This window comes from Aureococcus anophagefferens (assembly GCF_000186865.1).
Source record: "Aureococcus anophagefferens unplaced genomic scaffold AURANscaffold_4, whole genome shotgun sequence".
In the NCBI taxonomy this organism is placed as follows: Eukaryota; class Pelagophyceae; order Pelagomonadales; family Pelagomonadaceae; genus Aureococcus; species Aureococcus anophagefferens.
Genome location: NW_008705564.1, coordinates 519,924 through 533,958, shown reverse-complemented (window position 1 = coordinate 533,958; position 14,035 = coordinate 519,924). Strand labels below are relative to the sequence as shown.

The 14,035-nt window shown below is 71.3% G+C and overlaps 4 protein-coding genes across 4 annotated transcripts; 2 read left to right on the top strand and 2 right to left on the bottom strand.

Moving 5' to 3' along the window:
• Positions 1-1,020: 1,020 nt before the first annotated feature.
• On the top strand, positions 1,021-2,406 carry AURANDRAFT_22129 (hypothetical protein; the record flags this gene model as incomplete). The annotated part of the gene is made up of 4 exons (XM_009036432.1): positions 1,021-1,221; positions 1,534-2,103; positions 2,143-2,223; positions 2,266-2,406. The coding sequence occupies 4 exons, from the start codon at positions 1,021-1,023 to the stop codon at positions 2,404-2,406; spliced, it is 993 nt and encodes a 330-aa protein (XP_009034680.1).
• Positions 2,407-5,367: 2,961 nt separating this feature from the next.
• Positions 5,368-6,168, bottom strand: ABC12 (hypothetical protein; the record flags this gene model as incomplete). The annotated part of the gene is made up of 1 exon (XM_009035991.1): positions 5,368-6,168. A coding segment is annotated over one exon (801 nt), but the record flags the coding sequence as incomplete, so codon positions are not given.
• A 1,331-nt stretch (positions 6,169-7,499) lies between these two features.
• On the bottom strand, positions 7,500-8,659 carry AURANDRAFT_52628 (hypothetical protein; the record flags this gene model as incomplete). Its single annotated transcript, XM_009035990.1, has 1 exon — positions 7,500-8,659. The coding sequence occupies one exon, from the start codon at positions 8,642-8,644 to the stop codon at positions 7,568-7,570; it is 1,077 nt and encodes a 358-aa protein (XP_009034238.1).
• A 680-nt stretch (positions 8,660-9,339) lies between these two features.
• AURANDRAFT_62027 (hypothetical protein) lies at positions 9,340-13,031 on the top strand (the record flags this gene model as incomplete). Its single annotated transcript, XM_009036433.1, has 3 exons — positions 9,340-9,601; positions 9,652-10,502; positions 10,638-13,031. The coding sequence occupies 3 exons, from the start codon at positions 9,340-9,342 to the stop codon at positions 13,029-13,031; spliced, it is 3,507 nt and encodes a 1,168-aa protein (XP_009034681.1).
• Positions 13,032-14,035: the final 1,004 nt, after the last annotated feature.

The following is a 14,035-nucleotide window of genomic DNA, read 5'->3' as shown; positions in this document are numbered from 1 at the left end:
GTCGGCGAGCATGCGCGCGCGGCGCCGCGCGTCGCCCCGGCGGCGGTCGCGCGTGCGCGGCGCGGCCCGGTCGAAGGACGACCGGCGCAGCGTCGTGTTCGTCGGCGTCCGCCGCCGCTTCCGGGGCGCGGAGTCGCCCGACGGCCGCCGGGGCCGCGGCGCGTGCGCCGCCGGGGCGGGCGGTGGCGCCGGGGCCGCGGCGAGCGGCTCGGGCGGCGCGCCGGGCGGGAGCCACGACGTCGCGTCCAAGGAATCCAGCGCGCGCGCGAGGTCGCTGGACTGGGACCGCCGGATGGCGCCCCGCCGCGCCTCCGCGAGCACCTCGATCTCGACCTCCTCGTCCTCGTCGTCGGACTCGCCCTCGCCGGACGTCGAGCCCCCGTCGCCCCCGTCCGACGACGGCCGCTCCGGGGCCAGGGAGAAGCCCAGGATGCTCTCCTCGAAGGACGCCTGGGGCCGCTCCTCGGGCAGGTCCCCCCCGAGGGCCGCGTAGGCCCGCTTCGCGCTCTGGGCGAGCTGGATCATGCCCCCCTACGAGCTCAAGTCCCAGTTCGCGTCCGACGGCAAGAGATCTACGATCGGGCTGCCGGCACAAGTCCCGGCTCGCGGATCGTCCCGATCGAGCACACCGGCTACCGGGGCGCGCCTCGGCGGACGAGGAGGACCCCACCGGAGCGTTCCGACCGGTTGATGCCGGGGCTGCCGGTCGGCTGAAAGAAGAGTTTGTCTCAATTCGATTACATCACCCTCATCCTAGTATAGAGGTAAACTATTGCTCTGCGATATCGGCTTAATCTTGGAGAGTCACCCAATACGCGGGGCAGCATGGCTGTCTACGAGCCCATCCCCGGCGGGGAGGCGCCGGCCGTGCGACGAAAGCGCCGCATCGTCAAGGCCACCGTGGGCCTCGCCGCCGTGCTCGTCGTCGCGGCCAACGTCGGGCGCCACTACCTGTCGCTGGGCCGCGACCTCGAGCTCGAGGCGTCCGTCATCGCGTCGACCAAGGTCGTCTACGGGGACATGGAGGCGGCGAAGGTGCGCGACCTCTACGAGCAGTTCAAGCGGCGCGAGCGGCGCGACTTCGACGACGCCGAGGACGCGCGGCGCTTCGCCATCTTCCGGCGGAACCTGGCGACGATCGACACGCTGAACGCGGCGAACCCGGCCGCGGTCTTCGGCATCACGTCCTTCTGCGACCGCACGGACGAGGAGCGCCAGTCCGTGAAGATGCAGACGGAGTTCAGCGACTACGCGTCCCTCAAGCGGTCGCTCGCGCGGCGGTCCGCGGCGCACGCGCGCCTCGTCGACGACGTCGAGTCGAAGACGGCGGCCGACGTCGTCGAGCTCTGGAGCGCCGGCGGGTCCGGCGCGCTGCAGAACGGCACGGACCGCCCCTTCGACCTCATCAACGGCACGCAGCCCGGCGACAAGCATCTCTACAACTACTCGGGCGGCATGCCGACGTGGCAGTGGCAGCACGGCTTCGTGAACGGCTCGGGCGACCCGGCCTACTTCAACGCCACGCAGGGCGAGGTCGCCTGGGTCTCGGCGTCGGACTGCGCGGCCTGCGACCGCTTCCCGCATTTCGGGGACTACGACATGGGCAACCTGCCGGACGACTTCGACTGGCGCGCGCTCGGCGCGGTCACGGCCGTCAAGAACCAGAAGTACTGCGGCTCCTGCTGGTCCTTCTCGTCGGCCGGCGACATCGAGGGCACCATGTTTTTGGCGGGGGACGATTTGATTTCCCTGAGCACGCAGCAGCTCGTGTCGTGCAACACGTACAACTACGGCTGCGACGGCGGCTGGCCCTTCGCCGCGATGGAGTACGTGTCCCACTTCGGCGGTTTGGTGCCCATGGACGACTACCCCTACAAGGGCATCTGCATGGACAACATGTGCGGCGGGACCGAGATCTTCACGGGCACGCCGACCTGCGACAAGGAGCTCCTCAACGGCCACCTCGCGGCCGGCGACGTCGCGGCCATCGAGGGCTACCAGTTCGTCGCCATGGGCGCGGAGTACGAGGACCTCATGCACGTCGCCCTCGTGAAGAACGGGCCCCTGTCCCTGGCCTTCAACGCCAACGGCATGGAGTTCTACGTCCACGGCGTCGTCGGCTGCACGGAGCAGATGTGCGAGGCGGGCGGCGTGGACCACCACTTCCCCTGCGACCCGACGGCCCTCGACCACGCCGTCTTGCTCGTGGGCTACGGCACGGAGGTGCGGGACGTCACGGACGCCAACGGCATGCCCACGGGCGAGACCTTCGACGTGCCCTACTGGCTCATCAAGAACTCCTGGGACACCGAGTGGGGCGAGGGCGGCTACTACCGCCTCGTCCGCGGCGTCAACGCCTGCGGCGTCGCCAACATGGTCGTCCACTCCGTCCACAAAAAGAACTAGTCGCCTCGTCTTTCCTCTAACGTCGCTCGCTTGAGTCGCGCGGGTCCGGCGCCGGCGGCTCCGCGGCGGTCTCGCCGTCGTCGTGGACCGCGGTCGCCTTGAGGTCCGCGTACTCGGGCGCGCGCCGCAGGCCGAGGTACGAGAGGGTCGTCATGACGGCCAAGACCGCCGCGAGGTACGCGGCGCAGCGGCGCTCGCCGTAGCCCGCGTAGTCCAAAAAGTCCAGATACAAGTCGCCCGTCGGGCAGCAGGCGCCGGCGAGGACGGGCCGGTCGCAGGAAAATTCCACCCCCGTGAGCTGGACGGTGAGCATGCCGTTCAGCGCCCAGCGCTGGGGGGAGACGAGCGCGAGCCACTTCATGGAACGTGGAATGGTATGAATGTTGATGAAATACCCAGCCGGGAGGATGCAGAAGAAGAGCGACTGGTTCGTCCAGAAGTCCCGGGCCTGGTTCTCGACGCCGGGGATGCAGAGCGTCGCGAGGCCGAAGGCGTAGCACGCGGACACCGCGCCCAAATAGAACGCGAGGATCCGGCCGAAGGCCGCCGGGTCGCGGCCCGCGCCCGTGCCGACGTAGGCCACGACGAGGAGCAGGGTCGGTTGAATACAAACCTTGGCGTTGCCGACGAGCAGCCGCGTCGCCGCGAGCGCCGCCGTCGCGTACATGCCGCGCTCCTGCTCGACGAGCGCCTCCGTGGCCGTCGCGACCTGGCACCCGATGGAGCAGGCCTTGGCCGTCTGCGTCGCGAGGCAAAAGTAGAGCAGCCCCGTCACGTTCCGGAGGCCCCGCTGGTCGCGCTCCATGGCGCTCCAGACCATGCAGGCGTAGCCCGCGGCGACGAGCGTGAACGTCACGTCCACGAAAAAGAAGCGCGGGTCGCGGAATTCGGACCTCGTCGCGCGGACGACGAGGAGCCCGCACTGCGTGGCGAAGCGCGCGCGCGCGTCGCCGTCGTCGGCCGCGCGCCGTGGGCTCGGCGGCGCGGCGCCGCCGGCCGGGGCCGCGACGCGCGGCGCGCGGCGCGCCCAGGTTTCGGCGTAGCCCGCGAGCCGCGCCTCGCCCGCGCGCGTCGCGGCGTCGCTCGAGCCGTCGAGCGTCAGCGCGTCGAGGAAGAAGTCCGTCGGCGAGTCGCGCTCGCCGCACGTCGCGCCGAGGTGCGTCCCGAAGTAGTCGACGGCGCGACCCGCGGGCCCCGCGTAGACGACGCGGCCCTCCGCGAGGAGGTGCAGCCCGTCGAGGAGCGCGAAGATGGAGCTCCGCGGCTGGTGCAGCGTCGCGTAGACCGCGCAGCCGCCCTCGGACGCGAGCGTCCGCAGCGTCGCGACGACGACGAGCGCCTGCGCGGCGTCGAGGCCCGTCGTCGGCTCGTCGACGAGCAGGACCTTGAGGTCCCGCTGGAAGAGGTACTTCCCGACGGCGACGCGCTTCCGCTCGCCGCCCGAGACGCCGCGGACGCGGGTGCCGTCGCCGACGAGCGACGCGCCGACGGACGTCAGGTTGAGCTCCCGGAGCACGCGCGACGTCGCCTTCCTCGCCCCGCGCTCCGAGACGGCGCCCCGCAGCGCGAGCGACGCCGAGAGGTGGAGCGTCTCGCGCACCGTCAAATAAGGGAACAAAAAGCAGTCCTGGCGCACGTAGGCCCGCAGCGCCGCGAAGGCGGCCCGCGCGGCGCGCGTGTCGACGCGCGCGCCGTCGACGGAGACGGCCCCGCTGAGCCGCGCGTCGGGACCCGCGGGCACCAGCCCGCGAGCGCGTTCAGCAGGCTCGATTTCCCGGAGCCGCTGGGCCCCATGAGCGCGACGAGCGCGCCCCGGGGCACCGTCGCCGTCGCGCGGTCGACGACGCGCCGCCGCCCGCCGGCCGCGGCGATGGAGAGCGTGAGCCCCTCGAAGGCGACGGTCGCGCCGCCGCGGTAGCGGCTCACGGCGCCGCCGCCGGGCGACGGGGGCGCGCGGCCCAGGAGCGGCGCCTCGAGGTCGTTCGCTTCGTCGCCGCGATCGCCGCCGCGCCGCGCGGGAGCCGGCCGGAGCGGCACCCGGCTTTGGACGTTCGCCGCGAGCACCCGCAGCGCGAGCGCCTGGCCCGCGGCCGCCATGAGCAGTAGGATGCCGACGGCCCGCGCCGCCGGGAGCCGCTCGTAGCCCGCGGTGTCGAGGACGTAGCGCTGGTCCGGCCGCGGGAACTCGAGCGTGACGAGCGCCTCGATGGCCCACTTCGTCGGCGACAGCGCCGCGAGTTCCCGCGTCCAGGCCGGCATCGAGGTCAGACAACAATAGACTCCCGACACCAACGTGAAAAAGGTCGCAAACTGCAGCGTGATCTGCCGCATGTCGGCCTCGTGGATGTCCGAACACGCGAAGACGAAGCCCACGGCCCCGACGGCCCAGTTCAAGCTCGCGACGACCGCGAGCTCCGCGCAGAAGCGTCCGACGTCGCGCGTGCCCTGGGCCCAGTAGAGCGTCGCGAGGAACACGCAGGGGCACCAAAAAGTGATTGGAATTTCCCCTAAAAATTTCGCGACGACGAACGCGCCCAGGTCGTAGCGGCCGAGCTCCGACCGGACGACGGGCTTCTCCTTGGCGAAGAAGAGCGCGACCTGCATGAGCCCAAAGTAGGTCAACAGCATGCCCATGTAGGAGAAGGTGCCGAGCTTGTCGACGTTCCTCCGCACCGCGCCGAGGCCGCCGCCGCCGTCGCGCTCGTCGGACCGCATCGCGACGAGGATCAGCGCCGGGAGCAGGTGCGTCGACGTCACGGCGACGACGACGACGGTCTGCCGCGAGAAGCCGACGAGCGTGCGATGCGCGAGCCAGCGCACCTGGACGAGCCAGCGCGCGCGCGGCCGCGGGGCCCGCTTCGACGGCGGCGGCCGCGCCGCGCGCCGCGGCGCGTCCGCGCCGCCGCGCGCCGCCCAGGCTCGTTGGCAGGCGTCGGCGCGCGCGCGGCTCCCCTCGCCGCCGTCGTCGACGGCCAGCACGTCGAGCAGGAAGTCCATGGCGTTGAAGCGCGGCGGCACCGCGTGGCCGAGCGCCGCGAACCACGGCTCCGCGGCCGCGAAGGGCCCCGAGTAGACGACGCGGCCGCGGCTCAGGAGCTGGAGCTCGTCGAGGAGCAGGCAGATCTCCGCGCGGGGCTGGTGCACGCTCAGGAGCACGGCGACGCGCGACTCCCGCGCGAGGCCGCTCAGGGACCGCGCGACGGAGAGGGCCTGGTACGCGTCGAGCGAGGACGTCGGCTCGTCCAGGAGCACGACGCCGCCGCGCGACGCGATCAACTCGCAGCCGATGGACAGCCGGCGCCGCTCGCCGCCGGAGACGCCGCGGAGCAGCGGCTCCGAGGGGTCGCCGACGCGCGTCTCCGCGACCTTGGCGAGCCCGAGGCGCCGCAGCGTCGCCTCGGCGACGCGGTCCGGGTCCTCGCCGCGGCGCGTGAGCGCGGCGCAGAGCGTCAGGGTCTCCCGCACCGTGAAGAGCGGGAAGAGCGCGTCCTCCTGGCCGACGACGGCGCAGCGCCGCCGCGCGCCCGCGGGCTCGCCGTCGACGCGGACGGCGCCGGACAGCTCCGCGGGCACCCGCGACCGCAGCGTGCCGGCGAGCGCGTGGATCAGCGTCGTCTTCCCGCTCCCGCTGGGGCCCATCAAGGCCGTCGTCTGCGCCGCGGCGGCGCGGCCGGAGACGGCGTCGAGGATGACCCTCCGCGGCCCGCGCCGCGGCCGCAGCACGAACGTGATGCGCTCGTACTCCAGCGACGACGACGCCATCGCGTCGTGCATGCTCGCGATCGCTTCCGACGACGAAGCCGTCGCTTCGTGCATGCTCGCGATCGCTTCCACCTCGTGCATGCCGAAGGCAGCCCAAAGGTGGGGTGCTTTCTTGTTGTCACAATGTCATGCGACAAGGGCTGCCCGAACTGCGATTCAATATCGATTTGTGGAATGCAACTTGAAAAGTTAACAAACTCATCGACCGACGAAAATTGATGCTAGGAGGTAAACGCTCGGTCTCGAGTCGGTGCTCGGGCTGCCGCACTGCCGCGCCGCCGCGCCGCCGCGCCGCCGCGCCGCGCACGCCGATGTCGCTCGTCGTCAGCGGCGAGCTGTCGGATTCGTCGTCTTCCGACGATGAATCGGAATGGGAGCTGAGCACGGTCACCTCCAGACAGGAGCTCGGCACCGTCGCATCGAAACCGAGCGTGCGTTCCGCGGCGACGGCGGCGACGGATAACAACACGCTCCACTGGCCCTACGACACGCTCGTGCGCAACGAAAAGAAGGCCGTCGGCCTCACGGAGCGCCTCGCGAGGCACGCGGCGCTCCTCGGCTACGACGACGCGGCGACGCGGCTCCGCGTCGACGAGAGAGAACGGAAGGAGCGGGAGCGGCGCGAGCAGCGGCAGCGCGAGGCCCGGCGCGACTTCGAGATCGCCAAGCTCAAGCTCGCGGCGGCGGCCGCCAAGGCAGGGCAGCGACGCTGCGACGTCCGCGCGGCCGCCGCGGGCGACGCGGATTTGTGCAGCTTCGACTCGACGGCGACGAACACGTCGCGGTCCACGGGCGTCGTGCGCGTCGGCGCGCGGAGCGCGAAGCAGCGCAGCTCGGCGACGGCCGTCACCGTGTCGTCGAGCGGCTCGAGCCGCGCGTCGTCGCGGTCGCGGAGCTCGGCGTCGACCCGCGCGTCGTCCGGCGGCGACTGGTTCGTGGCCTCCGCGGGGCCCTACGAGGACCCGCGGGACGTGCGGAGCGCGGCGCGGGCCGGCGACAAGTCGAAATTCCTACATGGCGACTTCCGCTCCGCCTCGGGGAAGCGGAGCGCCATGCCGACGCGCGCGCCGGGCGGCGTCTCGCGCGCGGGGCCCTATCACCCAAAGCCAACCCACTCCACTCGGACGGGCCTGGCCGCGCCGCCGCGGCCGACGGCGAGCTTCTCCAAAATCGCCGACGCGACGAAGCGGCCCAAGGGCGGCGCCGCCTGGATGTCCATCCCCGACCGGACCGTCCCCCGCGCGCGGCGCAAGAGCGCGCCCGAGGTCGCTTAGAAAGCTGTGAGGGCACGCCCGATGTTGTAGCGTCATGTCCAGCGCTCGTCGAGTATTGAGTGGTGAGAGTTAGGACGACCCTCGGGGGGGCGATAGGCGGCGAACGGCGAGCGCGGTCGCGCGCCCTAGACCCACTCGCGGGGGTTCTTGAAGCAGTCCATGATCTCCGCCTCCTTGGAGTCCGGCTCGACCTTGAAGTCGTACTCCCAGCGCGCCGTCTCCGGCAGCGACATGAGGATGGACTCGATGCGGCCGCCCGTCTTGAGCCCGAAGACCGTGCCGCGGTCGTAGACGAGGTTGAACTCGACGTAGCGGCCCCGGCGCATGAGCTGCCACTCCTTCTCCTTCTCCGTGAAGGGCGAGTCCTTGCGCTTGGCGACGACGGGCAGGTACGCCTCCGTCACCGCGTTGACGCACTCCTCGGAGAACGCGAAATGCGTGTCCGGGTCCTTGTTGTTCTGGTCGTCGAAGAAGATGCCGCCGAGGCCCCGCGTCTCGCCGCGGTGCTTGATGACGAAGTACTCGTCGGCCCACTTCTTGAACTTGGCGTAGTACTCGGGGTCGTGCTTGTCGCAGATCTCCTTGTACGTGCCGTGGAAGTGCTTCATGTCCTCCTCGAAGAGGTAGGCCGGCGTGATGTCCGTGCCGCCGCCGAACCACCAGACGCCGCCGTCGGTCTCGAAGTAGCGGTAGTTGAAGTGCATCGTCGGCGCCATCGGGTTCCGCGGGTGCATGACGCTGCTCAGGCCGCACGCGAAGAACGGCACGCGCTCGCCGGGCTTCATGCCCGCCGCGCGGTCCACGCCGCGCTCGGTAGCGCTCGCGAGCGCCTCCTGGGGCATGGACCCGTAGACGACGCTCAGGGACACGCCGGCCTTCTCGAAGACCTTGCCGCCGCTCATGACGCGCGAGATGCCGCCGCCGCCGTTCTCCCGCTCCCAGACGTCCTGCTTGAACGTGCCCTCGCCGTCGAGCTCCTCGACGGCCGACGTGATCTTGTTCTGGGCCGCGCGCAGCATGACCTCGAACTTCCGTCGCATGCTATCGTTGCCGTCGAGGCCCTTGCACAGCGTCTCCGGCGGCGCGTCGATGGCGACGTGGTCGTCCCACGTCGGCGCGGGCGCCGTCGCCGTCGCCGAGAGCTTCGTGGCCGGGCGCGACAGCGCGCTGGCGCTGGCGGCGAGCAGTGCGAGCTTGTACATCGTCGGGGGTGGCGAAGACGGAGCCGATCTCGTCGATGTGCTACAGCAACCACGATCGAGACACCGCATCGTGTCCTAACTAGGATAGCCTAGCAGTACACGATGGTCCATCGTGAAATGCTATCATCTCGAAGATGACGGCAGCCCTTCGGCTGTGCTTAATAGTAGCACTCGCCGCCGCAAAACCGCTGTCGTTCTGCGACAGCCTCGGCTACCTCGCCGTAAACGCCACCCATCGCCGCCTGGGCGCCGGGGGCCGGGGCCAGCAGCACGCGCTGCCGGAGAGCCGCGGGCGCAGCAAGCCCGAGCGGCTGCCGCCGACGCCCGGCGGCCTGCCGCGGTCGTCGGTGCCGGCGCACGAGGCGCGGCTGGCGGCGCTGGAGGCGCGGCGCGGCGGCAAGACGCCAAGGGAGCCGAAGGCGGGCTGGTGGGAGACGACCGCCGAAAGCGCGAGCGCGAATCCGGCGGAGCACGAGCAGGCCCGCGACGCGCGGTCGCAGCCTAAAGTGCGAGCCCCGAAGCACGCGCCGCTGCCGAAGGCGAAGCCGGCGACGGGCAAGCACCGATCGGGCGGCGCCCGAGAACGCTGGCACGGCGCCAAGGCGTCGGCGCCGCGCGGCTGGTGGGAGACGTCGAGGCGCTACGGGGCGCAGCGAAAGGAATCGTACGAGCTCCTGCGCTTCCTGGACCCGTCGATGGTCGACGCGGACGCGGCGCGGTACCGCGACGAGCGCGGCGACGACGAACGCCGCGACGAGCCGCGGCGGCGGCTCGCCGGGCCGCGGGGGTCGTCGGCGGCGGACGAGAAGCGCAGCATCCCCCACCAGCGCCAGCTCGCCAAACAACGGGAGGTCGCCGCGCACTGCCCGTCCGAAAAGGGCCCGGGCGTCGGCCGGGGCTGCCTCGCGTTTTTCGTGCACGTCGCCAAGTGCGGCGGCACGTCCTTCTCCGCGCGTCGTTCCTCGGCGTCGATGCATTTCTGACCTTTCCGACGCACGCCCGCCCAGGTATGGCCGAGGTCTTCGGCGAGGCGCGGCACGCGCCGCCCGGCGGTTCCGCGAAGCACGGCGTCGCGGCCCGCGGCGGCGCGCCGGTCGTCGACGGCGTCGCCTACGCGTGGCTCGAGGGCACGGCGGAGAAGCGGGGCCGCCCGCGCGTCGACGACCGCGTCGCCGCGGCGACCTTCGTCTCCGCGGAGCGCGACGCGACGTGGCGTCCGGGCGGGCGCCTCGCGACGTCGACGCTGCTGCTGCTCCGGCGGCCGACCTGCCGCGCGGAGAGCCACTTCTTCCACCACCGCGACCTGAAGAAGCGCATCTCGAAGCGCTTCGCGACGCTCGACGACTTCCTGGGCGCGTGCTGCGGGGGCGGACCGAAACCGCCGGACTGCGCGGTCCCGTCCCGGCCCGCGGAGACCGTCGACTGCCGCCAGTTCCGCAACTTCCAGACCTTCATGGTCCTCGGCCGCGGCCGCGCCGACGGCGAGTGGACGCAGACCGTGCCCATGGACGCCGCGGCGCCGACCTGCGACGCCTCGGGAACGGAGGCCGGCGTCGCCGCGGCCGCGGCGGCCGCGGTCGACGCCCTCGACTTCGTGGGCCTCACGGAGCACCTCCACACGTCGCTCTGCCTCTTCTACTTCACCTACGACCTCACGGCGCCCTTCCACCGGGACTGCCGCGGCAGCTCGAAGGCGCCGGTCTACAACAGCCGCGCCGGCGCGCGCGCCGACGCGTGCCCGGGCCGCGGCACGCGCGTCGCCGAGGGCAACGAGCTCGACGCGCGGCTCTACGACCACGCCGCGGCCCTCTTCTGGGCCCGCGTCGCCGCCATGGGCCGCGCGACGGGCTACGAGCACGTAACTTGACGCGGTGCTTGAAGTCGTCTACGACCACGCCGCAAGCCTCTTCTGGGCCCGCGTCGCCGCCATGGGCCGCGCGACGGGCTACGAGCACGTAACTTGACGCGGTGCTTGAAGCCGTCGAGCAGCGAGGCAGCGACGATGCTCTCCCTGTCTCTCGCGGGCGCCGCAGCGCTGCGCCGCAATGCGCGCAACTTCGGCCGGCGCACGGGCGCGCGCGCGCACCTGCCGAAGCTGCGGCTCAACAAGAAAAAAGCGAAGTCCGCGCCGCCGCCGCAGAACCCCCGGCCGCGGCGCCGCGAGGCGCTCCCGCCGCCCGACGAGCAGGAGGACCCGGCGGCGGCCCTGGCGCGGCTCGAGGCGCTCTTCGACGTCGACGACGACCACGACGTCGCCGAAGCGCCGCGCGGGCCCGCGTCGCTCCAGGAGAAGCTGGACGTCCTCGCGAGGCCGCCGTCCGCGCCGTCGCACGACGCGGCCGCGGACCGCCGCGACGCCTACGCGGCCGCGCGGCGGCTCTGGCGGTCCGCAAACACCGACACACAAACACCCGGCGCCTGGGCGGCGCTCGCGCTCGTCGCCGCGCGGGCCCGCGAGGCCGACGACGCCGTCGCGATCGTCGACGCCATGGCCGCGGCGCACCCCGGCGCGTTCGAGGCCGCGAGCGACGACGCGGCGAACGCGCTGACGGCCGTCGTGCGGGGCTACTCCCTGGAGAAGCGCAGCGCCGCGGCCTGGGCGTCCTTCGACGCCGCCGTCGCCGCGGGCTACTACGACCCGTCTCCCCCCGCGGAGGCCTTCGACGCCGTTCTGCACTGTTGCGCGCACCAGCAGCTCCCCGAGCGCGCGCTCAACGTCGTCGACGACATGCGGCGGAACGGCGTGCCGCGCACGGGCGCGACCTACGCGGCGCTCATGAAGGCCGTTGCCACGGCCCCCCAGTGGCACCGCGCGTACCGCCTCGCGACGGACGACGTGTTGGACGCGATGGAGGGCGACCGCGTCGCGCCGACGCCGGCGCTCTACGTGCACCTCATCGGCGCCTGCGGCCGCGTCGGCGACGCGGCGGCGGCGGGGTGCTACTTCGACGAGATGCGCGACGCGCACGGCTTCTCCCGGGGCGCATCGGCGTACGCGGCGTACTTTGGGGCGTTGGCGAACGCGATGACCGTGGGCACGAAGCGGGGCGTCAAGGCGCGGGCGCCCCACGTCGACCCCTGGCGCGGCCTGGGCATTTCGGATGAAGAGGCGACGAGCGTCCAGGAGGCGGACCCCGCGGCGTTCGCCGCGGCCGACGATCTGGGCGCGGGCTTTCACCGGAAGCGCGACGAGCCCGCCGGGGCCGTGGTCACCGTCGCCGAGGAGGATGAGGAGGAGGACGACCGCGCGGGCGTCGAGGCGACGCTGGCGGCGCTGGAGGGCGACGTCGACGACGCGACGCTCGCGGCGCTGCGCGCGGCGAGCGTCGACGACGACGACGACGAGGAGCTCTCGCGGGAGGACCTCGACGCGTTCCTCGCGGGCCTCGCGGACGAGGACCTCTCCGACGACGACAAGGAGCTCCTCGCGGCGAGCCTGGGCGGCGCCGAGGCGGACCTCGACGCGCTCCTCGCGCCCGAAGACGAGCTCACGGAGGCGGACCTGTTCGCGCTGCTCGAGGGGCCCGGCGACGCGACGGCGGCCGAGGCGGCGGTGATGCCGCCCGCGATGGCGGCGTCGTCCTCTCCCGAGACCGCCGTGGCCTTCGCGCCGAAGCCGCCGACGCCCGCGGCGGCGCGCGACCGGGGCCTCGTGACGCGATTGCGCGAGATGGACCTCGAGGACCTGAGCGTCAAGGTCACGGCGCCCGAGCTCCACGCGCGGCGCGAGCGCATCATCGCCGACGCTGAAAAAACCTTCGCCGCCATGGACGCGGAGCCGGACGCGGCGGCGCTCAACGCGTACCTGTCGATTTTCACGCGCGGCGAGCGCCGCGCGCGCGCGCGGCGCGTCGCCGCGGCGCTCGGCGAGGCCTACGGCGACCGCTTCCCCGACGCGCGGTCCGAGCGGGTCGTCATGGCCATGCTCGCGGCGCGCGGCGACCTCGGCGCGTGCCGGGAAGCGCTGGACAACGCGTCGCCGGCGGCGCGCGGGGACGTCGAGCTCCTGGGGTCGGCGCTCGACGCGTTTTCTCGAAAAGGCGATCTCGACGGCGCCTACGGTCTGGCCGTGGAGCTGGCGGCGGCCCACGCGGCGCGCGGCGCGCGCGGGGTCGGCGCGTCGGACGCGGTTCCGGTCGTTCCTTCGGTGCTCCGCGAGGCCTTCGACCTCGTCGACTTCGCGCCCGCGCGGAAGCGGCGCGGGCCGCCGGAGCGGTTCCTGCGCAACTTCCGCCGGCTCTGCCGCCAGCGGCGCGTGGACCAGCCGCCCGAGCTGCCGCCGGACCCGGTCCTCTGGCGCCAGGAGGGGTCGACCTTCCGCCGATCGCGGCGGGGCCAGCGCGACGTGCCCCAGAAGCGCAACCTGCTGCGGGCCGGCCGGCGCTAAGGCTTTGCTTATTGCGTGGGCCCCTAGTAGCCTACTGATTCAGTAACTGAAGCTTCGTCGTCCGAGCTCTCGTCGCTGAACTTGGGGTCCTCGCCCTTCCGGTAAACCTTCCAGCGCACGCCATAAAATTTGTCCCAGAAGCCGCCCGAGGTCTCATTCACCTCTGCGTTCCAGATGTGATCGTGATCCTCATCGTGATACGCTGCTACGAGATCATTCATAACAGTGCGAACGTCATCGCGGGACAGAATCGTTGTTCCAATGAATTCCTTGATGAGCGCGAACGGTCCATCTGCATGCGTGTGACGCTCATACGCTTTCAGAACTAGCTGCGCTTCGAGCTTGCGCTGCCGATGAGACTCGATGAGTTTCAATGCATGATCAAATTTGAAGTTGTCGAACAGGCGCTGCAGCGGCCACGGCATACGCCACTGAGTCCATTTCTGTAGCGTTTTTTCCCACGTGTCAGATTCATACACAATCCAGAGGTCATTCTCACCGTAATGATTAATAATCAAATCGCAACGTGTGCAGATCTCACACACGTGCTGCCGCAGATATTGATACAGATCGGTCGCGGGTACGCGCATCCCGTTCTGATCCACGACCCAAAGAGATCTGACCTCCCAAATGTTTTCGTCCCACGCATTGCCCTTGGTCTGACATATGAGAATCGGCAGAGTTGTATTCGCGCCTGGCGTCACGAACGATCGCCGCTTGACCAGTAGGTCGGCGTCCTTGAGTTTCCGCTCCCAGTTTTCTTCCGGAGTCTCTTCCTGAGTCTGAGATCGCTCGATAAGCACCTGAGCGAGAGATCGCAAATACTCAATGTGGTCCTCGGGCCCGGCCGATTCGGCGTCGCTCATTGTTGGTGCGGGCAGACGCCGTGAAACACGGCAGCGCCGACCCGCCCTCAACTTGAGGCTCAAGGGCCTCGCTTGTGCCAGTGGCAAAAAATATGAGCAGTAGCCGCCCTACGTCGTCGTGCCCTCTTCGTCGCCGTG